Raw genomic sequence first — 25,355 nt, 5'->3', positions numbered from 1 at the left:
ATAATTTCTGAAATAAACCTCTCATAAAAGATTATAAATGTTGAAGGCACAAAATAATGGAACTAGCAAGGCCCCAACAACTTTTTTTAAATGTTTCTGTGATTATAAAAGCTACACATACACACACATTATGAAAATTGGAAAAATGAAGAGAAGCACAAAGCTGAAAATAAAGATCATCCGTATTCATGACAATATTTTGGAGAATTTCCTTCCAGGTACATATAGGTGCAGAACAATTATTTTCCTACTGCCAGATATTTAGGTTATGTTACTGAACCAAACTCAGGTCTGCTCACCTGTCTCACAGCAAAGCCAATCTACTGACACCAGGTTGTGGTGAAGGAATGTACAGCATTTACTGCAAGTCACCCATGCAAGGAGAATAGGCAGTGCATGCTCAAAAGACTCAAACTCTTTGTTGGCTTTTTTTTTTTTTTTTTTTTGGCCAGCATGCGGCATCTTAGTTTCCCGACCAGGGATCGAACGTGTTCTTCACTGGCTTTTAGACAAGGGTTTTTAAAGACAGTGTTGGGGAGAGGGTCATAGGATCAGCTTGAGGACCTTCTTCTGATTAGTTGATTGTGAGGTAACAGGGTGATGTTTCTGAGATCTCAATCATCAGCCTTCTGGTTCCAACAGTCTGGGGTCCACAAGCTTGTGGTCAGCATGTAGTCATCATCCTCCACCGGAGTGAGGGGCTTAGTTCCTGCAGAACAACTCAAAGATATGCATCAGATTGTTACTTATATCCCTTCAGGAGGAAATAGGAGTCCTACGACTCTTGTCCTAATCATTAATGGCTTGAGTCTGCACTTTGGAACTTGGGGAAGGCCTAGGAGGTGAAAACCTTTTTTCTATAAACAAGAAATGGGGAGCACGGAAGGCCCCAGGAATGCCCCTCAGGGTCGTGCTTGGTTTCAGTCCCCCCTTTTCTTTGATGCTTCTCAATCTTGAGGGGAACAAGGGTGGGACAAGAAAGGGAATAAAGTTTTGGATAGAAAGATTGTTAACTCAGTTTAAGGGGGACTTGGTTTCAGTTACTCTCAATGTATTTTAAAAATTCTAAACAAGTGTCTTGCATGTACATCTGTGGCCTGGTTGATGATTATTTCCTTGATAAATTCTTAGTACTAGATTTATTGGGTGAAATGATGGAACCAATTCTAAGGTTGTTGGTACATATTTCCAAATCGCTTTATATAAAATGAAAAATAAAGGACCTGACTTTTTAAATATATAAAAATAAAATCCAGTTTAAATGAACATGAACATCATGTCCCATTCCCACCCTGAGTATACATATGAGTGTTCATCTCACACCTGCTTTGCAGAGTTAACAAAGTTTTCAGCCATTGACAATTTTGTAAGTAAAGGAGAAAGGTGTTTAGTGGTTATAATTTGAATTTCTTTGTTAACTTATGAAATGGAATGTGAGGTCTCTGTCCCCTTGAGAGCAGTAGTGATCTCGGGTGGCCTCGTCCTGCAGCAGCTTGAAGCAGGGTTTCGGTTCCCGGCCAGTGATTGAGGTTGGATCTCAGCGGTGAGAGCACTGATTCCTAGCCACTAGACCCGTGATCAGTGACAAGGCCCTAGCCCTACAGCTTTGCAGAAAAAGAATTCCCACAAAGACAGAAAGTAGTGAAACAAGTAAAGTATTTATTAAGAGGAAAAAAGAGTACGTGTGGATAGACACACGGGCAGGCTCAGAGACAGAGTCACGCCCTCGTGTCAGTTTGAATCACTTTTATGGTGCATTCCTTCCAGATTTCCTTTGGCCAATCATTCTGATTTGCCTGGTTCAAAGTCCGTATTTGGTATAGCTCAGGATTTCCCATGTGTGCACGCACATCTCTTAGCCAAGATGGATTCTACCGAAGAGGCCTATGGGTAGTGAGCATTAGTTGGCATCACTCCCTTTTTGAACTCCAAGGAGCCTTTCTGCACGTATGTAGTCAGGGAGGTCTTCTGACTTCGAGAATGAGGAATATGTGGTCTCATCTTCTCTCTGGGCAGGTGCCAGCCTCCTCTCTCAATTGCCCTGTTATTCCCGTCTCGGAGTATTTGTCCACAAGGAACAAACTCAAACCGTTTGCCCTGGGGGCCCATCTGTCTCTTGTCTTAGTAGTACTCTATTTTTGGTTATACTTATTTCCTTATTTCCTACAACAGCACCTGGCACGTGGTGGATATTTCATAAAAGTCAGGTAATTAATGAATGAATGAATTTTCATGTGTTTATAGGTTATTTATATTTTCTATTCTGTGAGTTGTTTTTCTATGTCCTTGCCCATTGAGATGTTAGCAAAACTTTTCTAACAATATGTATAGCAAATCAATGTCATATGCAGCTTCTTGTTGCAAACTTTGACAAAGGTATATTGTTGAGACACAGCTAAATTTAAAGTTAATAAAGTGAAAAGTGAATTTGACATGGTGTGACTATATAGCTTTAGATGGTTGAGCTTGACCCAAGGAGGATTCCTCTTGAAATAAGCATTGATTTCAATGAGGAGAAATCCACTTAAGCTACTTCAAAATGAGGACAGGGGATTTCCCCGGCGGTCCAGTGGTTAAGACTCCGCGCTTCCACTGCAGGGGGTGTGGGTTCGATCCCTGGCTGGGGAACTAAGATCCCACATGCTGCACAGCACAGCCAAAAAAAAAAAATAATAATAATAAACATTAAAAAGTAAAACCATCTAAAATTTTTAAAAATCTTTAAAAAAAAAATGAGGACAGGCTGGAGAGAGAGAACACCACTTTACACCTGAGAAATGTATTCTACAGATAAACTTGCACAAATGTTCCCCAAATACGTTCATTCATTTATTCAAAAGATGTGAATGGAGGGTCCACTCTGAGCCAGGCACAGTTCCAGATGCCAGCCCTGTGACAAGGCAAGCCCCTGTCACCTTGGAGCCCACATTCCAGTGCAAACTGATTGCCACTGAATTGTTCATGGTCATAAAAAAACTAAAAACAACCTACATATCCACCACTAGGGACAGATTTCTAAATGGTGGTGAAATACTACATAAATTTTTATGCATACTGACTATAAAAATCATAAATTCAAGGAAAAATAATTTAGAGAACAGTATATATCGTATTAGCTCAACTGTGTCTAAAGAAAGGGCCTTTTACCTTTCATTTTATACACTTTGGAACTGCTTATTGTACAACAAGCTTGGTATGAATTTTGTTAGAATAACTTTGTTAAAGAAAAGTAAGGGGGCTTCCCTGGTGGTGCAGTGGTTGAGAGTCCACCTGCCGATGCAGGGGACATGGGTTTGTGCCCCGGTCCGGGAAGATCCCACATGCCGCGGAGCAGCTGGGCCCATGAGCCACGGCCACTGAGCCTGTGCATCCGGAGCCTGTGCTCCGCAATGGGAGAGGCCACAACAGTGAGAGGCCCGCGTACCGCAAAAAAAAAAAGAAAAAGAAAAGTAAGGGATGAGGTTCTGTATGGTAACCAAAAGCAAAATATTTCACCTCTCAGGATGACTGACTTCAGGACGACAGAGATTGTACTCCATCTCACAAGTAAACAAATAAATTGAAATGACTGAAAGTACTAAAACACAAAATTCAAACTATTAAATACCATGGAGCGGGTGGAGGTATTGTTTTTTCTTGTTTGTTTTGGTCTTTTGTTTGCCTACAACATTGTAAATTGTTGCAAACTTTGTTAACTCCACAAAATAGGTGTGAGATGATGGGAAAGGGTATAGTTCTTTTATTCATTTTAACTGATTTCACTATTGATTTTTAAAAGTCTAGTCCTTCATTTTTCATCTTACCTAAAGCAATCTAGCCATATGCATTCTATATGTAGAATATGAATATTCTATATTCAATATGTAGCCTCAAGTGTTCCCATGATTTTGTTACTGAACTCAGGTTCGGCTGCTCGCCACTCAAAAGCCAATAATTCAAGAAGCAAGTGTCAGTAGAAAGGAAAGTCACTTTAATCAGAAAAGCCAGCAATCTAAGGAGAAGGTGGACTCATGTCCGGAGACCAACTCCAAAGAATCTGCTCAGCCATGACAGTTTTTAAAGGGAAAAAGCGGGGGAAGAATCCCAGTGAATCATCGAGGCAGGAAGTTGGGTTCTGCATCATTCTCCATTGCGTTCGTGCAGGCTGGCTGACTCTTCAGATGTTATCTTGCCCTTGTGTTCTGCCTGCAGGATTGCTAAGAGGGTTATTGGGGGGAGAGAGCTAGTCACTCTTTAACCACTTAATTCTCCATTCTTAATTCTTTTCATCTAGGAAAAGAATCAACAGCTTAGGCAAGGCGTGGTGTGCATTCAGGAACACATAAGTCAGAAGTTAGTTTAAATTGTCTAGTGATCTCATTCTTATAATTAGGTTCTTTCAAGGTTAGACGGGAACAGAAATGGGCAAACAGGAAAGAGGCAAAAGAGCTGCTTTCAGTTCCCCACTGTCCAGCATCATTCCATTTCTATGGGATTAGGAGCAAAGGTCCATCTTCCGTAACTTCTTCATGCTCGCATAGGGTGCCGTATTTTCAGAGTTGAAGATATCAGCATGGGTCTGTAGCATCTCTTTGCTGACAAGTTTAATTGCCCACTTACATATACAGGCAGAGCAAGCTATAATTATTTTGATGACCACAAAGATATAGATCATTATGAGCAATAATGTTAATCCCATTCTCTTGAGGCCAGTTCTTGGAATTGCATTAGTCATATACTTAGTACTGATCAAGATGGAGCAGCTTATGTCATGTCCTCTGGCAGCAGTTATAGTATCTGAAAAACAGCTCAGGAGTGTGCATGAGACACTGAGTCTGTGACTCTATTGTCCTAATCTTTGACTTCTCGAGCCCGCTCTTTTGTGACTGTAGGAGACCTGGGAGACTTCAGGTTTCCTACAAACAAGAGGCAGGGGACATAGAGGGGCTCTTGTACTTGGGGTAGTGTGGAGTCTGCAGGGTTCTGCTCGGTTCCAACTTCACCCAGCAAATATAATGTTAAGGATCTGTCAAGGAATAATCATCAATCCAGTCATAGATGTACGCACAAAAACATTTGTTGTAGGATTTTTTTCAATGTGTCTATGCACCTACAAGCAAAGCTACCAATGCTGAAAATAGGCAATGGACATGTGCCTGAAGTCAAATTCCGATTAACGTATGGCAGAGTTGAGTTGATTACATGGGTTTTAAATTATTTAACGTTTTTCCATGAAGTTGTCTGGTTCAGGAACTTCCATGTAATAAGTGTATATAATAAATCCTTTACTTATAGCATTAGAAAATTAGTCTTTCCCTGTACTCACTAAATAATTAAATGTGAACAATATTTAAAGAGTATTATTTGAAGGGCTGCCAAATTACTGGCCCACACTGGGCACACATCTGTCTCAGTCCATCCCTAGGGAGACAACTGGCCTTGGGGGAACTGCAGCTGGGATATCCCAGAGGTAGCATGGTCAGGTCATACCAGCTTCCCTCAGCACATCTGCTCCTCTTCCTTCTCTCCCTATTAAGCTCTGCTTCATTTGAGACAGAGTTCAATCTGGCTGTTACAGTCCTTTCTCAGCATGACAGTTCTCAGTGCACTCTTGACTTCAACCCCATTGCCAACATTCTTGGTCTCTCGATTTTCCAACTCTAAACTTCCCCCCAAAGAAGGGGTGTCTAACTGGCTCAGCTGAATTTTATAAGTCAACCCCCCAAATTATTTATGAAGACCAGCCTAGAGAGGTACAGACATTGACTCAGGTCTAATCAGCAAAGCCATGCTGAGAGAAGGCAGAGTGAGGCTAGAAGCAAGGTAGGCAATGGTAGACATGTCTGAGTTGCTTGCATAGCCTTTGGATAATCTGGCACGGGGTGTCAGAACTAAGAAAGGCAAAGAGGATATGTGCAAGGGGGCTGCAATGGAGCAGGCCAATGTGGAGTGAAGAGGGCATCTGTGTAGCCTGGCATGGGGGTGTCAGAGCCCAGATACACTGGAGAGGGCATCCACGTAGAGGGCACAGAAGCCACTGAAGAATACACACATACAGGATCACTAATCAAATAAGTAGTATCTATTGAGGATAACAGAAGCTAGGCTCTCACTTTTGGAGTTATAAATATGAAAATAAGAAAATTAGAATGAATCCAGTGATGTTGAATTGGAATTGGAGGTGTTGGTATGAATCAATAGTTTTTAATATACATGGATAGATATGGAAATATAGATATATGTGTCTATATATGAGTGCATATATTCCCTACCTCTGTCATCTGAGAGGCCCTGGGAGCACACTTAGCACCCAGATCTTAGTTTCTAAATATCATTCTCCACGAAAAGAAACCAAGACTTTCTGGAGAAAAGGTTGATTCCAGGACAATGGCCAGAAAGATGAACCCGAAAATCTCGTTGTGTCTGTAAGTAAAGAACTGCTCAAAGAAAAATAGGGACACATTACTAGAACACAGAAACTTCTCATGGGCTCCCACTAGCCAAATCTGGGACCACTTGGACATTCAAATAAATAGTAAAGATAATAACAGATTATAAACCTTTACATACAATAAGAATTCAAAATCATATAAATAAATACATGAATAAATAAATGGGGAGAGAAGAAGGTTTTCCCATACAATAAAAAGCCAAGTGATAAATATAGATGGAATAATGAAATTAGTAAAATCACCATTTGGCAACTATCATAGTAATAATTTATCCAGGAAGCATAAATCGATGCTAAACCTAGTGGGTAAAAGTTTAATAAGAAACATAGTATTTACATAGTCTCAAAGTACCACCCTACCCAACAACCTGATTGAAAAATGGGCAAAGGACTTGAATAGGCACTTCTCCAGAGAAGACATACAAATGGACAACAGGTATATGAAAAATGCTCAACATCACTAATTATCAGAGAAATGCAAATTGAAACCACAAGAAGATATCACCTCACAACTGTTAGGATGGCCTATATCAAAAACAAACAAAAAATAACATCTGTTGACAAGGATGTGAAGAAATTGGAACTCTTGTGCACTGTTGTTGGTGGGAATGTAGAATGTTGCAGCTGCTGTGGAAAATAGATGGAGGTTCCTCCAAAAATTAAAAATAGAATTGCCATATGATCCAGAAATTCCACTCCTGGGTATATACTCAAAAGAATTGAAAGCAGAGTCTTTTCTTCTTTTTTTCCTTCTTTTTTTAAGTTGAAGTATAGTTGCTTTACAATGTTATATTAGTTTCAGGTGTACAACACAGTGAATCAATATGTTTGGAAAGCAGAGTCTTAAAGAGATATTTGTACCCTCACATTCATGGCAGAATTATTCACAATAGCTAAAACATGGAAGCAACCCAATTGTCCATCAACAGATAATAGATAAGCAACTTGAATTGTGGTACATATATACAATTCAGTCTTAAAAAGAAAGGAAATTTTGATATATGCTACAACATGGATAAACCCTGAGAACATTACTCTAAGTGAAGTAACTCAGTCACAAAAAGACAAATACTGCATGATTAAACTTATGAGTACCGAGAGTAGTCAAGGCCATAGAGAGAAAGTAAAATGGTGGTTGCCAGAGACTCAGAGGACGGGGGAGTGGGGAGTTATTGTTTAATAGGTACAGAGTTTCCATTTTGCAAGACGAAAAGAGTTCTGAAGATAAAAAGTGGTGATAGTTGCCCAACAATGTGAATGTACTTAATGCCACTGAACTGTAGAATTAAAAATGGTTAAAATATTTTTTTAAAAAACAAAAAAAATATCATCCTACAAAATACTTATTGATTACAGAAGAAAAAAAGAGTAATTTTACAGTGGAGAGACCGGACAGACACCACCTGAATCAAATGATCAAAGTTACTTAACATCGCCAGTAATGGAATAAATCGAAATCGTGTATAATTTTATGGGATACAGTGTGAAAAGAAGATAATTATTTGTATGATTCTGCCAAAAATATATGCCTGAATCAGATCATAGGAAACAGAGAAATCCAAACTGAGGGACATTCATCTGCAGTGAGCTGGTAAATGTTTACCAACTAGCTCTTCAGAAGGGGAACATTAAGAACTCTGCTTGGTAGCATTTCCATGGTGTAAATAATCTCTTGATAGCCATATCAAGATCAACTTGCTTGCAAAACTCATGAAAATTGCACAACCAGCTCTCATGATCCAGGATAAACCAACTCCAGTACAAAATGACTGGCATACTCTTTGACAGTGTCAAACTCATGAAAGTCAAGGAAAGACTAGAGAATGTTCCAGCTTGAAGGAAGCTAAAGAGTCATGACAACTATACGCAACATGTGATCCTTGATTGAATTCTTTGCTATAAAGAATATCATTGGGACATGTGACAAACTTGAATGGGATCTTTGGACTAGATGAAATGGATACATCAATGTTGATGGAGTAGGTTGAATGGTGGCCTTCAGAAGATATGTCTACATCCAAACTCCCTGAACTTGTGTAGATGACCTTATTTGGGAAAAAAAGGCCTTTTCAGGTGTGATTAAGTTAAGGATCTTGCAATATATCATCCAAGATTATCTGGGTGGACCCTAAAACCAATGACAAGTGTCCTTGTAAGAGACAGAAGAGAAGACAAGGACAGAAGGAAACAAGGAGAGGTCCACGTGAAGATAGAGGCAGAGTTTGCAGCTGTAAGGAATGCTGACAGCCATTAGAAGCTGGAAGAGGCAAAGGAAGATTCTCCCTCCCCTAGAGCCTTTGGAAAGAGTGCAGCCTTGCCAACACCTTGATTTCAGACTTCTGGTCTTCAGAACCGTGAGAAAATACATTTCTGTTGTCTTAAGTCATCCAGCTTATTGTAATGTATTACAGCAGTTCTAAGAAACTAATAAATTACTTTCTTCGTTTGGATGGTTATGTAGGAGAATGTCCCTACATGTAGGAAATGCATGCTAACATATCCAGGAGTGATGGGGTATCAGGTCAGCAACTACCTAAATTATAGCAATTACTCTCAAATAGTTCAGGAAGAGGGGTGGGTCATTTGTACTATTCTTGCAACTCCTCCATAGATCTGAAATTATTTCAAAAGAAAAAAAAATCCCCACCTTAGGGCTCTATTGACTTGGGGGAAGTGAGGGTGGATTCTGTGGGGCTTTATTGTGGGTTCCTCAGAGATCCCCTGCAGGAGACCCCCTTGGCCTGAACAGTGGTCCCTCTAGCTCACTCCTTTAAGTGTCCTCCTCAGCTCCAGGGCTTCAATAAATCCAGCCTTCTTGACCCAGTCCACCCACCATCCCTGAGTAGGTGACACCAAGCCAGTCCCCCTTCACCCTTCCCAGGTCTCTGGGAAGCGTGCTGTGTGTGGATATATTTGATCCCACAATGCACTCAGATCCACTCTCAAGCTAGAGCAGTTCCAGCCCTGCCTCTTGCCTTTAGACTTCCAGGTGTGTGTCAAATACCAATCCCCAAGTATCCAGGATACTTGTAAAGGTCTCCAAAAAATCCTCTTGATGTCCCTCTCATGCTGATTAAGATGAAGGCAATGCAAATGCCTCCCCTGACCCTTGGTGGATGAACCTGACCCTTAGTGGATGAACTGACCTCTGGTGGATGAACACATAGGACACTGACAACTCTCCTCTCTCCAAGTACAACTATTTAGGCTGCATGTGGGAGAGGTGGTGATGCTGGTGGAACTGGTTTGGGTCCACCTTTCAACTATGGGGGTTCTTAAAATCTATTCTTTTATTCTTGCCTTGGGAGATGTGCTAAGGATCTAAGGAGGAGCTACATTTCCCAGGTCCTGTACCTGCACAGATATGCTCTTGCCAAAGTTGCCTTGTGAAATTTTATAGGTTTTATCTCATCTCTGCAGGATTTTGTGCTGATTCTACACCATACACTCTCTTGTCTTCAGCCAAAATCCTTCCCTGGGTTTCCTCTAGCTGCTCTGACTGCCTGTCTCAGTTCTGTCTTGTTGGTTTCCTCAGGATTCTTTCCATTGTAAGCCCTTGTGTCTCTTTTCACCCGACATACTCTCCCTGGACAATCCCATCCATTCCCATTATTTCAATTATTATTGGATAACGATGGGTTGTCTCAATACCTATGACGACACCTCAGGTTACCAAAGCTTGGAGTAAAGAGATGGATTTATCTTTAGCACCCAACTCAACCCAAACAACTAAAGAGTTTAGACCATGAGGGTCCTAGCTGAGAAAAAATATTCTAGGAAGAGCTAGAAAAAATGGGCAGGACCCAGGCTTTGAGGCATGATGAACCTCAAGCTGGGGCTTGCTCAACAGAGGATGTGGCACATTTTCCTGGGGTCACTCTGAAAGTCTAAGGGCATGCAGGAATGAAGCTTTTCAATCCTGTGCACTTTCTTCCGAGTTCTCAATTAAAGTAGTTTAAAATCTGCCTTTGAAATGGAAATCATTTCAAAATCTCAGCAAAGCAGTTGGGGATGGAGGGTGTGGAGTGGATGAACAAAAGCACCGAGGCCTGCTTTCGACCTCTTCTGCTCAGCTAACAAGCTCCAGCGCGCAGCTGATCTGCCAGCTCTCTGGCTCTTGCTGTTTCTACAGTGGCTAAGTCCCTGCGTTTCTGGGACAGAGCTAATTGCAGTCTGTCCCATTTATCACCAAGTCTGCACTCTTATTTGTCAGATTCCATGTCCCATATTTTGCTTCAGGAAATACGGTCACCATAGCTTTGGTTCTTTGTGGTCTAAAACTTCCCGGAAGATAAAACTCACTGCAGGCTCCATTCTCCCGACGTAAACCAAAACTTAATCCTGACCAAAAGCACTCAGGCTTCTAATCCCTTCACTTTCATGACTGAGTCATGCATATTAGAACAGTTTATTTATTTGTTTGTTTTATTTATTCATTCATTCAGTTATTCATTTGATTTAATTAGGTTCATATTCTGGCATATTTTTTATGAGCAATGGTTGAACGGTGGATCTCGTAAGGTGCAATCAGAAAACAAATTTATTCTTTCCTTCAGACCTGTTCTATGGGTGAGTTCTTCTCTGAACCTGGCTGTGATTGAGGGCAGATGGCAACACTCTAGGATAATAAAAGATCCTCCAGCTGCTTCCAGTCTCAGGAAAGGTCTCACTTTAGTAATTAAAATGTCCATTCATTTGTAATTTAAGTAAAGCTTCTCCCCTCATCAAGCTTGAACCTGTTGTCATAGGAGACCTGGGATAGGAAAGAGACATGTGTTCAACTTTTCCTCCTGTTCCGCATCTCCCTACTCATCAGGCTCCCTCTAGCCTCTTCTATAAAAGGAAAGGGAGGATGCAGGGAAGAAAAGTTCAGGGTAGGAAAGATCTTCCTTGGCTGGTACCCAGCTATTACAGCATCAGTCTCCTCTGGACACAGTGCATGTTGAAAGCTCATGTTCTCTGGACTGGGAGGATGACCACACCTGACTCTTCCACTGGGTGCTTTCATGGGTTCTCTGGAGGTCCTTGCTGGGATATTGAGAGTTCTTCCTTTGAGCTGGGCAGCACTTGCTTACGTTATTTCCCTCAGACTCTGAGAATACAGTGGGAGTACAGGCGAATACACTTATCACATAGGGCTGTCCTTTTGGGCAGGACTGGAAATGACTCTAGGGGAGAAAGGATGAGCCCTGGGACAAGACCCGCAGGTTGGCAAGCAGAGTGTGGGCTGGAATTCAGGCCCCCCACAGGGAGAGTTCCCTTACGTACGACACAATTTGCACTAGCTCTGCAGTGGCCTTGCCCGTAACCAGCGCCTCTCAGGTTGGGTCAAACCCCAGCCCTTAGTGGCCCTCAAATTCCTGGGGACAAGTTCTCCACGAGGTGCCCTTGAAGCTCCTCTCACAAGGATTAACTCCTTCTTCTTGGAAGCTCATTGAGACACTGTTCTTTTCCTCTCCCTAACGCCTGTCCTTTCCAACCTCTTCACCTTCAGTCCTTTTTATTCCCTTGGGATGGTTAAGGGTTTACGTGTTGCAAACTAGATTTTATGTTTAGGGTTTTGGGGGGGGTTTGTTTGTGTTGCCACATCCTACATAAGGTGCACAGGTAGTCTGGAACCTCCCTTCAGAATACGGAGGCTTTCGCCATTTACTATGTTCTCAGTCTTTGAACCTCAGCTGAAATTAGAGCAGGAAAAGTCGTATTTTAACATCCGGTTACATATTATTTATTCCATTTTGACCAGGGCCCCTTAGCTCAAAGATCCTTTCTGAAAAATAAAAGTTTGTGTTTTTAGAGGGCTTTTGCCCTTTTCAGCTCTCTGAAACTTCAAAATGTATCTCACCTAGAGCAGAATGCAAAGGTTTCCTCACACAAGCTAATTAGCATTATGTGGGGAGATGATTAATAGTGCTGTGAAGAGAAAACAAGACTTTAACGAAATGCACCAAGATTGTTTGGAATCGTGAGAACCTAGGAGGTTTTTTCCTCTTTCCTCTTTTTTCTATTTTTTGATATGTTTCAGCTTTCCTTTAGCGAGCCTAGACTGGTTTACAATCCTTTATCTGCAATTTCCAAAAATCCAAAAAGCTGTGTGGGGTAAAAGAAAAAAAAAAACACTCTGAAAACCAAGGATTTTTAAATTAATTCTATATGCAAGTAAATCCCCTACATACGAACCTTCAAGTTGCAAACTTTCAAAGATGCGAACATGCATTCGAATGTCCAGGCATGTAAGTTAGTTCACGTGTCTGGTGTACATTGTTACGTACGTGCATCCTCTACAAGTGGTTGTGCTTTTGTGTACTTTACTGTACAGTACTGTTTATGTGCCACATGAGGAGCTTACTAATGAGGACCTGATGGTATTGAAGGTCCAGAAAAAGGACAAAGAGAGACAAGAGGGAGAAGTAACTGAAGAACCAAAGAGATTCACGACGCAGGAAATGGCAAGGGGATTTTCTTTATCTGAGGAGGCACTGTTAGTTTTTGAGGCACAGGACCCGAATGTAGAACGGTACATGAAGGTTGCAGCAGCCATTCAGAATGCAATCCAGTGCCACCGTGTCATCTATGACGAGAAAAAAAAAGAGCTACTACCCAGACATCACTGGATCGTTTTTTCAAGAAGGTAGATAGAACTGAATCCACCAAGGAGCCAGAACCTGTGCCATCAATGTCAGGCGTGAGTGAAATGGCAGCTCGCCGCCCGTCTCCTATCGCTGACGATCCTTCAGCTCTACCACCTCCCACCTCCTCTCCCTCCTCCAGTCAGTAACTCTTCTTGCCTGTTCACTCGATGCCAGCCCTTGTATGCCAGCTGTTGTACTGTACTACTGTACCTTTCAAGGTACTATACTATAAGATTAAAAATGTTTTCGTTGTTTTTTTGTGTTTGTTTGTTTTTTATGTATTATTTGTGTGAAAAGTATTATAAACCTATTACAGTACAGTACTATATAGCCGATTGTGTTAGTTGGGTACATAGGCTAATTTTGCTGGACTTACGAACAAAGTGGACTTAGGAACGCGCTCTCGGAACAGAACTCGTTTGTATGTAACGGACTTACTGTAATTAATTTAACTTGAACTAAAGTGAGGCTACTTAAAGCCTTTATCTCTGTGTGAACTTTCAAATATCTTAGTGCAGAAATAATAATGTGTTTGCTTACAGGATGCCTCCCCAGGCCCTACTGGGAGTGTTATGGAATACACTGTGTAAGCCTCACTCCATCTACTAAATTCCAAAAATAATTCCATAACACATCAGGCCCTAAGGGCTTTGGATAAGTGCTTACAAGCCTTTACTTCTACAGAGGAGAAAATATAATAAACTTTGTTGCTATTTTTCTTGTTCCTTTGGCTTTTCATTGTAACTAACTCATTCCCACCCCTAGTCTTTGTACAAACCATTCCCCCACCAACCTGGCCCTTCCTGCACTTTCTTTCATCAAAGCAGAGCTCAGAACTTACCTCCTGCAGGTGAAGTTTCCTGGTTAGTCCAATATGTTTCTTCACCTGAATATCCACTTTAGATTTGGGACAGATGTTTTCCCTGATCATACTAGTATGAGCTTTAAAGAGATCCAACAACTCATAATTTACTGACGGCTCATCCACTTATCATTGTGAGACACTTCAGCCCCTTCCAAAGACCTTCCCCCTCCATTTCTCCTGTAAGTTCCTAGATCAAGTTCAATAAGCTTATGTCGCCATACCTTTCCTGCTCCCATATCCACCTTTAAAACTACCCTAGATATGGTTTATGACCCTCTTTCCTACTGAACCCTTCAGCACAGCCTCTACCCTAAAACACCAACTAGAAGACTCTGAGGAAGAGGTGGGCTCAAAACTGCATGTTCTTGACACATGGTGCTTACGGGAATTAAATATGAGAACTACTGGTTTAAAGGTTTGCAGATCAGTGGCAGGTCACAAAATTTAAGAAATGAAATATGGTTATAATGAATGTCAATGACAGCTGCAGCCTTCAGCTGAAAAACTGACAGTGCCCATAGGTAGGTAGGTTAAAGTGTACCTCATGCATAATTTTCATAATAAAGATGAAAAACTTTCAGTAGTCTGTTCAATCTTGACCCTTGTCTAATAGTTCAGTATTTTGTGTGTGTGTGTGTGTGTGTGTGTGTGTGTTAGTCTCAGGTGTACAGCAAAGTGATTCAATTATACATAATATACCTATTCTTTTTCGGATTCTTTTCCATTATAAGTTATTACAAAATAGCGAGTATTGTTCCCTGTATTATAGTAGGTCCTTGTTGGTTATCTATTTTATATATAGTAGTGTGTATATGTTAATCCCAAACTCCTAATTTATCCCTCCCCACATTTCCCCTTTGGTAACCATAAGTTTTCTATGTCTGTGTGTCTATTTCTGCTTTGTAAATTAGTTCATCTGAATTTTTTTTTTAGATTCCACATATAGGCAATATCATATGATATTTATCTTTGTCTGACTTACTTCACTTAGTATGATAATCTCAAGGTCCATGCGTATTGTTGCAAATCACATTATTTCATTCTTTTTATAGCTGAGTAACATTTCATTATATGTATATATATTTCATTTTATATACACACACACACACACACGTACCACATCTTTATCCATTCATCTCTCGATGGACATTTAAGGTGATTCCATGTCTTGGCTATTGTAAATAGTGCTGCAATGAACATTGGCATGTGTGTATCTTTTCAAATTAGAGTTTTTTCTGGATATATGCCCAGGAGTGGGATTGCAGGATCACATGGTAGCTCTATTTTTAGTTTTTATGGAACCTCCATACTGTTCTCCATAGTGGCTGTACCAATTTACATTTCCACCAATAGGGTAGGAGGGTTCCCTTTCCTCCACACCCTCTCCAGCATTTATTATTTGTAGACTTTTTAATGATGGCCATTCTGACCAGTGTGAGGTGGTGCCTCATTGTAGTTTTGATTTGCATTTCTCTAATGATTAGCAATGTTGAGCATTTTTTCATGTGCCTGTTGGCCATCTCTATGTCAATTCAGTATTTCTCTTCACCATTTAAAACGTTTTTTGAAACCATACAGCTATCTGATGAATTTTTCAAAAACTCTTCTGCCATGGCTCCTTCCGTACCCCTCTCCTTTCTTCCTCTTTCCCTTTCTCTCTTTTCTCACCTTCCTCTCAGGAACAACAACAATAAAAAAAAAATCTGTCCCTTTTCTCCTGCAAAACAACTTAGAATCCTTTTTATTATTTTGATCGTTACCTAGGTCGTAATCAAGAATACAAAACGGGGGCTTCCCTGGTGGCGCAGTGGTTGAGAGAGGCCGATGCAGGGGACGCGGGTCCGTGCCCCGGATCCAGTCCGGGGGATCCCACGTGCCGCGAAGCGACTGGGCCTGCGAGCCATGGCCGTTGAGCCTGCGCGTCCGGAGCCTGTGCTCTGCAACGGGAGAGGCCACAGCACTGAGAGGCCCGCGTACCACAAAAAGAATATCTTTTACCTTGAGGTTATATATTCACACATATTTTATTATCTTATTTTCCACATATATTCTCTAATATAATTTGAATTTATTTATTAGAATGGCATTTTTCTTTTCTCCAAATAGCTAGCTATTTGTTCCAACGTGATTTTTGGAACAGCTCATGCTTTTCTCACCAATTTGAAATACTAATACTACTAATAATAGCATTTACTAAGTGTCAGTTTGTCCTAAGTCTACTACATGGATTACTTCAGCTTAGTAATATTATTATCCACATATTACAGCTAAGAAATGGCATACTTGGGATTTCACACCCAGGTCATCTAACTCGAGAACTCATAGTTTTGACAATTGTGCTATTCTTATAAACAATTTGGATCTATTTTTGACTTAAACAACAGGAAAATTATTGACATAAGTGGAAGTCCAGATGCAGGGCAGGCAACTGACTTGGCTCAAGCTCAGGGTCCCCGTGACTCTCTTGGCTCTGCTCTCCTCCATGTGTGGCTTCATCCTCAGGCTGACAGTGAGATAGATGTAGCAATTTCAGCCCTCATATCCATACACGGAAATGTCCAGCAGAAGAGAAACAGGATTTCTACTTTAAGAAACTCTCCCACAAGGAGAAGCACTTTCCCAGACACTCCAACAAGATTCCGCTCAAGTCTCATTGGTCCAAACTGGGCCCCATGCCCATTCCAGTAACAATCATGGGCAAGGAGGATGGTATTAAATAAATCATACAAGCCACCCCTAGAGTTAGAGGTGGTATCAGCTTTCCTTTGGCACATGGGCTACATAAAAGTGAGGGAGACTCCCAACACGGATTAGGTGTAGCTCTCTGACACAGAAAACCTAAAGTAACAGTGGATGTAATAAGTTAAAAGGCAAATCAAGTCTGGAGGTAAGCAGTATAGGGCTAGGATGGCAGCTCCATGGTCACCCAGGTTCCTTCCTTTTCTCTAAATGCTCTGCCATTCTCAACATATGGCTTCTACTTCAAGGTCCATGATAGTTCTGGGGTCAACCTTCAGGAACCAAGAAGGAGGAAGGATTGAGAAGGGAGAGACTGATTTCTTCCTTTAAGGACATATCCCAGAAATCACGTGACACACTTTTGTGTACAACTTATTGGATGGTACTTAGTCATTTGGCACCATCTGGCTGAAAGAAGCTGAGAAGTGTGGACTTTATTCCAGATAACGGAGCCCAGCTACAAATCCGGGATTCTACTGCCAAGGAAGAGGGGCAGAAGATATTTGGAGAGAATACTGCAGTCTCTGCAACAGGTGGAAACATGAATTCAGTTGGGGTTCTGATACAGAGGAAGAAAAGGGAACTGATTTCTTGTTAAGCAACAACAATGTATCTTGATGCCCTGCTTGGGTCTTTGGTCCAGCCTTAGACTAGTCAGTAACCCAGTGGTATCAGAAACTCTGATTGGCCATCCTGTGTTACACACCCATTCCTGGAACTTGACTGTAGAGTTATCTCAAGCCAAAACTCATGATTGAGGATTGAGGATGGAGTGTTTCCCTACAGAGATTTGTTTGTATTTTTTGAATTTTTAAGAGTTCTTTATATACTAAAGATTGATGATATTAAGCTTTTGTCTGACTAATATGTTGAAAATTATTTTCTAGTTTATCATTTACCCTTTATCTTTATAGTGAAATTAGTATAGTTACCGTTTTGGCATATAGAAATTTTACATTGTGTTTAATAAAATATTCTTTGCCTTTACATGTTTTTTTACTTTTATGTTAGAATGATTTTTCACAAACGAGAATCTGGTAAGTGTTTGCCTATATTATCTTTCTATGATTGAATGTTTTCATCAGTCAGGAGATTCATTCTGCTCCACATGTAACAAAAACTCCACTTAAAATGGCTTAACACTAAATAGGATTTCCTTTTCTCAGGTAATAAGTTCAGGGCTGGTTTGATGGACTTACTATATCTTCAAGAATCTAAGCTCATCCCGCATTTTTGTTCTATAATCCTTAATTATATAATTAATATACAGCTTTTCCTCAAGTTCATAAATGACTACTGCAATTTTAGGCATCACATCTGTAGTCTACTTAGAAAAAAAGAGAAAGGGCAAAATGTAAAAGCTGCATGTCACCTGAATCCGTCTAGTTTATCAGGTAATCAATATCTTTCCTGGAGACCCCAACTACTAGATTTCTCATTGGCCAGATTTAGATCACATGACTACCCAAAAGAGCAAGGGAATCTTGAAGAAGTAAATATTTTTATCTGAATACATTGCTATCCTGAACAAAATTAGATTCTTTTATTAAAGAAAGGGAAATGGATATTGGGTAGACAATACCACCTGCCATAATTTTCCATGGATCATTTTCTGATATATGACATAAAACAAAGAGCTAACAATTTGTTCCAATTAGTTAACCAACTTTCCCAGCATCTTTACTGAATAAATCATTCTTCCTTCATTGGAAGAATGGAATTGGAATTGGAAACATCATTATATTTTAAAAACTCAGAGAGGTTCCAATTCCAATAATGGCAGGGTAATACCTAATAGACCAACCTTCTCCAGATAACAAACTTAGACAAAATACAGAAAACAACCATTGAAAGCACTGAAGAGAAGAATCAAAAGAAGAAACTGGAGAGTTGTTGGCACTTGAAAGAGGGAAATGACACTAGATGAGTTTCCCAATTTTGTAGCTCGTGCTCAAGGGCAGACCCCAATCAGTGTCATTTTTAGGATTGAAATCTGCCATCTTACTACCTTGTAAAAGCAGAAGGAAGAGTTTGGGGTTTCTGTAGCAGCTGGAAAGTGAAGGGAGACAGCCCAGAAAGGAAAGAGCCACAGTGCAAGAGCACCAAATTCTGTCTGTAAACCCTTCTCTAATCTCTATTTGTCCCCTGAAATACTCACAGGGCAGTGTAGATACCAAGAAGCCCAGTTAAGATTCAAATATTAAACAGAGATTTCATCTGGTACTTACTGCAAGAGACACAGAGTTTCAGCCAAGTTAACTGCCTACCAAAAACTAAAAAATAAAAATGAATACTCTTTGGAGGAATATGATAGAATCCAGAGACTCTTACAATATCAAGGATACAATGAAAAATTACTGCACATACAAGAATAGGAATATGTGACCCATACTCAGGAGGGAAAGGCAATCAATGGGTATCAGTCCTCAAATGACCCAGATTTTAGAATTAGCAGACAAGGATTTTAAAGTAGCTGTTATAATAATGCTGAGCAAAGAGTCTAAGGTCTCAGGACACCACTACTCTCTCATCTTGGAAAGGGTATAACGAATAGGTTATGCTATCAGGCATATGTCCACATATCCTCCAAAAAACTGAGTGAGAATTAACCAGGCTGATGAAAGTAAGAAAAGTGATATGGAGTAGAAAACAAAGACAGGAGTTTTCATTCCCCTTGCATAGAAAGTAGATCAGTGATAGGTTTCTGTGTAGACAGCCCTTGCCAAACCCTTCCAGCGCTCTTGGGTCAGAGGTGGAAAAGTTAGCAGCTGTGGAATTACATGGGTCTTTCATAATCCACATATTTACTATCTTTACTAAAAATCTAACTAATCCCTCTTCAATGAAGGCTTTCCTGCAGCCCACTCCACACTGCATCCCAGTCTCATCAAGGGGAGTTTCTCTGGTACCTTAATGTTTTTTCTCTTTCAGAAATTCAACACAGCATAATAATCTCTTTGGGGAGTAGAGAAAAACTAAGATTCAAAGGGTAAAAGGACTTCACAGGGGTTACAAAGCCTGCTACTGATAAAACACAGATCAGCTCTGTCAGAGTTGAAATAGGTCCCCGTGTTAACCCATCTCTATATCATTTAGGGAAAACAGCTAATCCACTTATTGCTGCCTATTCTGCAAGCAAGTTTGCTCTGGATGGGTTCTTCTCCTCTATCAGGGTGGAATATGCAGTGACCAATGTCAATGTGTCGATCACCCTCTGTATCCTTGGCCTCATAGACACAGGTAAGGTCAAGAGATTGGAATAAATGGCCTGTAGATGGATTGCCTTTCTTACCATTGTGGGTAAAGAGGGTGCTGAACTCCCTGATATCGTCATGTGTCATGCACTGAAAACCAGTGACAGCGCTATTCTCCCTTTAATGAAGGGGCTCCACTGTCATTAGTGGAGCCTCTGACTGCTCTTTGACCCTTCTTTCCATTCTGACCACCAAGTGAACTGAGTGACACCACACTCATCATATGACCCTATTCTAAACACCTTATGTCCTCATGAAAACTCAATGGCCATTACTTTCCTATGTGAGACTTATCAAATGTGAGTTTGTTTTCCTTAATAATACACCAGTAATAAGACATAGATATCATGAACCCTTTGATATGATGCACTGAGAAGGACACAGTATCATTTTGGGGGTATTCTTACCCAAAATTCATAACTTCATTCTAATTATAAGAACAGTGGACAAACCCAAATTGAGGGGCATTACACAAATCAGTTGAACAGTACTCTTCAACAGCATCAAGGCCATGAGAGACAAGGAAAGACTAAGGAACTGTCAGAGATAAGAGGGAAAATAAGAAGAAATTACTACTAAGTGAAATCCTGGATAAGATCCTGGACTATATAAAGGATATTAGTGAAAAAATAAAGCCTGCAGTTTAATTAGTAAGGTTGTTCCAATTCTATCATATCTATTGTTGATAATTGTACAATGGTTATGTTGTTGTGATTGAAGGATATAAGGAAAAACTTTGCACAATTTTTACAACTTTTCTTTAAGTCCAAATGCAAGTTTATCTAAAACATGTGGCAAGTATGATAAGAAAACTCTTTATTTAAGGGACTTCCCTGTGGTCCAGTGGTTAAGACTCCGCACTTCCACTGCAGGGGGCATGGTTTCTGTCCCTGGCTGGGGAACTAAGATCCCACATGCTGCGTAGCCAAATAAATAAATAAAAATTAAAATTTTTTTTAAAAGAAAACTTTATTTAAGAGTAATTGAGTAAATTGAGTAGTAGTTACAGAACGAGAGAGAGACAAGGAAACACAATGAAACAAGGATGGAGAGAGAGACAGAAGCTGGGCAAGAAGGACACGAATACCTGGAGGAAGAGAGCAGGTAACAAGAGTTTCCTTCTAAGTGAAAGTGATTGGTGTTGACAAGGGAGCAAAGGTCTGGATTCTCTCCCGTCATTTCCTTTTACAAATCAGTAGTCGTTATCATACCTCACTCTGGTTTTGCCCACTGACACTTCCCATCATATGACCTCTATCCTCATTCTGCTCCCCCATATTACTCCCTCACTCCAGCCAAAACACCCGAGAGGAGTATGATTCAAATCTCCCAACAAGTAACCTCCAGCTGCCTCCACAAATCTTCATCCAGTTAGACGAGGCCCATATGAACACTAAGCCTCTCTTTGCCCAATAGGCCCTAAACATACCCAGTCTTCTCCACGTATTCCTGCCAGGGCCCGTGGACCTTGCCGAGCAAGCACTGGCCAACAGCCCCTAAAAGCTAAGCTGTTGGTGTCTGCAGGCCTTCTATCGTGTAGACTCTGCTAGTCTTAGATAACCCCACTCTTCTCTTGTCGTTCTACAGAAACAGCCATGACAGGAACTGCTGGGATATACAATGCAGAAGCATCTCCAAAGGAAGAATGTGCCCTGGAGATTATCAAAGGGGGAGCTCTGCGCCAAAAGGAAGTATATTATGACAGTTCGGTCTTGACTCCTTTCCTGCTGGGAAATCCAGGGAGGAAGATCATGGAATTTCTCTCCTTACGAAATTATAATATGGAAATATTTATAAACAACTAGGTACTTCCTTAGGGCTAGGCATGATAAGGGGGCTTGGAACAATTCTGCCTGATATTTACATGAGCTCCATCCTGAAGGTATCTCCCCAGAGAGATATGAGTGTTCCCAGGGGGTTGCAAGTCACATATCACATCTCAAAATTTAAAGAAGCTCCTCTAACACTTATGCAGTAGAAAGTGTATGAATGTCATGAACCAGCAATTGTGAACCTGATAGTAACAATAGATATAATTACAAGATAGTTATATCAAATTTATCTCATATGTAATAATGTTATAATGCTTAGTCAATATCAGTTATAATAAAGGTCACATAAACTTTATAAATTCATACCTCATGGCTGTAACTTCAGTTTATTCAGTACGGCTCCATTAAAACCATGACCTATACATGTGAAACTTTTCAGTGTACATTTCTTATTTTGTGATATGAACCTCTTATCTTTTTTTGAGTGGAAGAAATCATCCTACTCTTCATTTAGTGAACATTGTGTCTTTACCATTTTGTATATTTCAGATACTCTTTATATTATTTCATACTGCTCCTCTGGGAAGGAGGACATCTGGGTCTGAACAACCAGGGCAAATCCAAAGAAGTGGAGGTTCCTGGAAACTGGAGCCACAGCACCTGCACTTGTTTATTGTACTCAGAGTGCATCAAGCAACTGTACTCTACATGTGAAAGCTCAGTAGTATATTAGAAGTCTGTAGAGGAGGGGTTGGAGTTCAAATCCTGTCACTCACACATTTAGTCATTCATTCATTCAACTCACACATTTAGTCATTCATTCATTCAACAAATATCTATCAAACACTTGCCAGGCATCACGTGACTACAACCAAAGAGGAAACAAAACATTAACAACTCAACAAAGCCCTATATTGGCCAGGTCCCCCAACAGGTAAGAGTGGCAAACTGGATAATTTTAGTAGAGGCTAATGAAAAGGAGATTTTTTACAAAAGTGTGGGCAAGGTTATAGGGAAATCACAGAGGTAATGTAGCATCTCAGGGTTAGTTGCAGCTATTTCCAACCCTAGGCCCACCATTGGGAAAAGAGGTGAGAACTGTTATAAAAGCCCAGATAGAAAGAAGTGTTTGCAGAGTGCCACATGACAGGAGCTATGACATTCAGTTAAAGGATACCATCAGCCCATCAAGGACCACAGGGGAGGGATCTGGGGAAATAAATATACCAGCCTCATTCACTTCCCTCCCTCTGATTTCTGCCTGGTATTTTCTATTAGGTGAACAAAGGGGCAAAGTGTAGATTGATATAAACCATACAGGTCAGCATACCCATACACAGAGCGGGGTGGAAAAGGATGGAGAGGAGGGATAGATGGTGCATATCCAGCACAAACCCAACACTCCCAAATGGAGAGTTTCCACGGGAAGTAATGCTGGGACACAAGACGTGGGTCTGGAAGTGTAGGGTAAATTTCCTTTTCTCACTTCTTAATTGAAATGGCTGGTCAGCAGAACAGATTGGAGTCCATTGAGCTGCCAGCCGCATATACAAGGAGTTGGATCTGGGAGTGTGAATATGGCTGGACCTTTCTCAGTCCATAACATGGACCTTCCCAGGTTATGTCCAGGGTAAAGGGAGCAGGAGAGACCTGACTGAACCTGTGTGTGAGAAAATGGACCAGAAACGTGAAGTCTGGTTTCTGACTATATAGCATAATACACACACACACACACACATACACATGTAAAATGAGGTCTAGTAGATGTCTTGGTTTCTGACCAGTCAGATTAACACTCTTCAGTCTCCTGTAGAAATGAGGATCCCTCTTCACAGACTTTGTTGATGACATAGAGTGCAATAATTCCTTAACTGAAGGGTGGGGACAATATTAAAAGCGACTTAGCATTTGCTTGGGTACAGGTTAAACATCTTACTACATGAGGTTTTCCCCAGAATCCGAAGGCGATGATCTCAGAAATTAGGTCTGAGAACCAATACCATTGACACCCTCATCATTTGCTGTCTTCACTAACCTGGACATTACAATTCCCTTGTCTTCAGCAGCATGACCTTACTCTTCCAAGCAATTTCTGTCCAGGAAGATAAATGTTGCAAACGCATTTAAAAATGCTCAGCTTTTCAATAGACAGCATCAAATGGCTATTCTCTTCAAGGCTCTTTGGAACCTGATGTCAAAACCCTGTCGTCACCAATCTGAAATGTTTGCATCACGATCCTTCCCCAATCCTAATCAAGCCACCACACTGAAAGCCCACCTTAAACTAGACTCCAACACTTCATAAATACCCTGACTTTGCCCTCCCCATTCTGAAAGGCTGCTAAGTCTCCATCCAAGGTAGTACTTCCCCTTACCTGAGTGAGCAATAAACTCAGCACTTTCTCTCACCCACAGGTGGTTGTAGCGATCTTTTCAGGGAGCCCTTCCCAAGATGCCCTCTCACGGTCCCTAACCCAGCTCCTTACCTGGCTCCCTACCCCTAGATATCTGCCCACTGTCTCCAGAGGCAAGGTCCAATTTCAGTGATACCAGCAGCCTAAAGGTTTTTGTCATTGGATGAGTTCCATGTAAGAGAATCTGGCCTGCCTAGCTCACTTCATAATGAGCTCAAAAACAGATGTGCAAGGATGTCTGTTTTCACCCACAGTGACACAAAAATTCAGCATTCCTTTGTGGATTCTAAAACCAATTCCACTCTCATTGAACGTATTAGTGAGCAATGTCACCTTTTCCTAATATTTCAGAGAGGGGAAGGAAGACTGGTTTTACATCCATGGCTGGGCATCATTTAACTCAAAAGGGCCCCCTGGGCCAGGTCTCTTTCAAAGTGCGTCCTCCCAGCTCCACGTCTTCCCTGACTCAGACCCCAGTGTGCTCAGCCCTGACTCTCCTTCTGCTCCCTCATTTATCATGCAAAGTGGATTATGACTCCACCTGGAGGTCACTCAGCAATACTTTTTTAACAAAAATATTCTCTTACCATAAGGAATTACTGTCCTAACTGTTAGGAAAATTTTAATGTCACCAAACATTACATTTGTGGTTAGGGCTAACCCTAACCAAAACATTGAAAACAACTTTACTATCTACCCACAGCCTATCAATACCATGAAATCACTATATCATGATAACAAGGGATGAGGTAGATTGAAACGTACTCACATGGAAGGACCTTCAGGACATACTGTTAAGTGTATAAGGCAAGTTGTTTACATATGTGTATAACATAATCCCATTTATGTTAAAATTATATATATAATATTTATATTATATATATATACACACACATAATGGGAGGCTTGTGCACACGTGTGTGTGAGGGTGAGTGTCAGTGTGAGTGTATGGAATGGGGAGGCTAACTTGCATGAAACACTCTTCCCAGACCTGACAGAATTAGGACCGGTTTCCCTCTGAAGAGCAGACCTGTGTTTCTTGCAATGGCAGTGCTGTGGGTTGAAGTGTGTGCCCACTAAATATATGGTGAAGGCTTCATCTCCAGTACCTCAGAGAAACATTTCCTTCAGTCATGAGTCTGCAGTCTGGGCAGGGCTCAGAGAGGGACAGCTCACTTCTGCTCCACTTAGCACAGCTGGGCTGGCTCAAAGGCCAGGCATTAAATCATCTGCAGGCCCCGTCGCACAT

At 40.9% G+C, this 25,355-nt stretch overlaps 1 protein-coding gene across 1 annotated transcript in view; it reads left to right on the top strand.

The window, feature by feature from the left end:
- The window catches only part of HSD11B1 (hydroxysteroid 11-beta dehydrogenase 1), a 29,523-nt gene extending 7,468 nt beyond the window's left edge, over positions 1 to 22,055 (top strand). Inside the window, exons 5-6 of the mRNA XM_059995367.1 lie at positions 19,763 to 19,906; positions 21,508 to 22,055. Coding sequence (XP_059851350.1) covers positions 19,763 to 19,906; positions 21,508 to 21,725 — 362 coding nt within the window. The 3' untranslated portion in view covers positions 21,726 to 22,055. The remainder of the gene's footprint in view (positions 1 to 19,762; positions 19,907 to 21,507) is intronic.
- The last annotated feature ends 3,300 nt before the right edge of the window (positions 22,056 to 25,355 follow it).

The sequence above is a fragment of the Delphinus delphis genome, chromosome 1 (assembly GCF_949987515.2).
Source record: "Delphinus delphis chromosome 1, mDelDel1.2, whole genome shotgun sequence".
Lineage (NCBI taxonomy): Eukaryota > Metazoa > Chordata > Mammalia > Artiodactyla > Delphinidae > Delphinus > Delphinus delphis.
The sequence above is the reverse complement of the archived record's forward strand: the minus strand, read 5'-3'. Positions and strand labels throughout refer to the sequence as shown.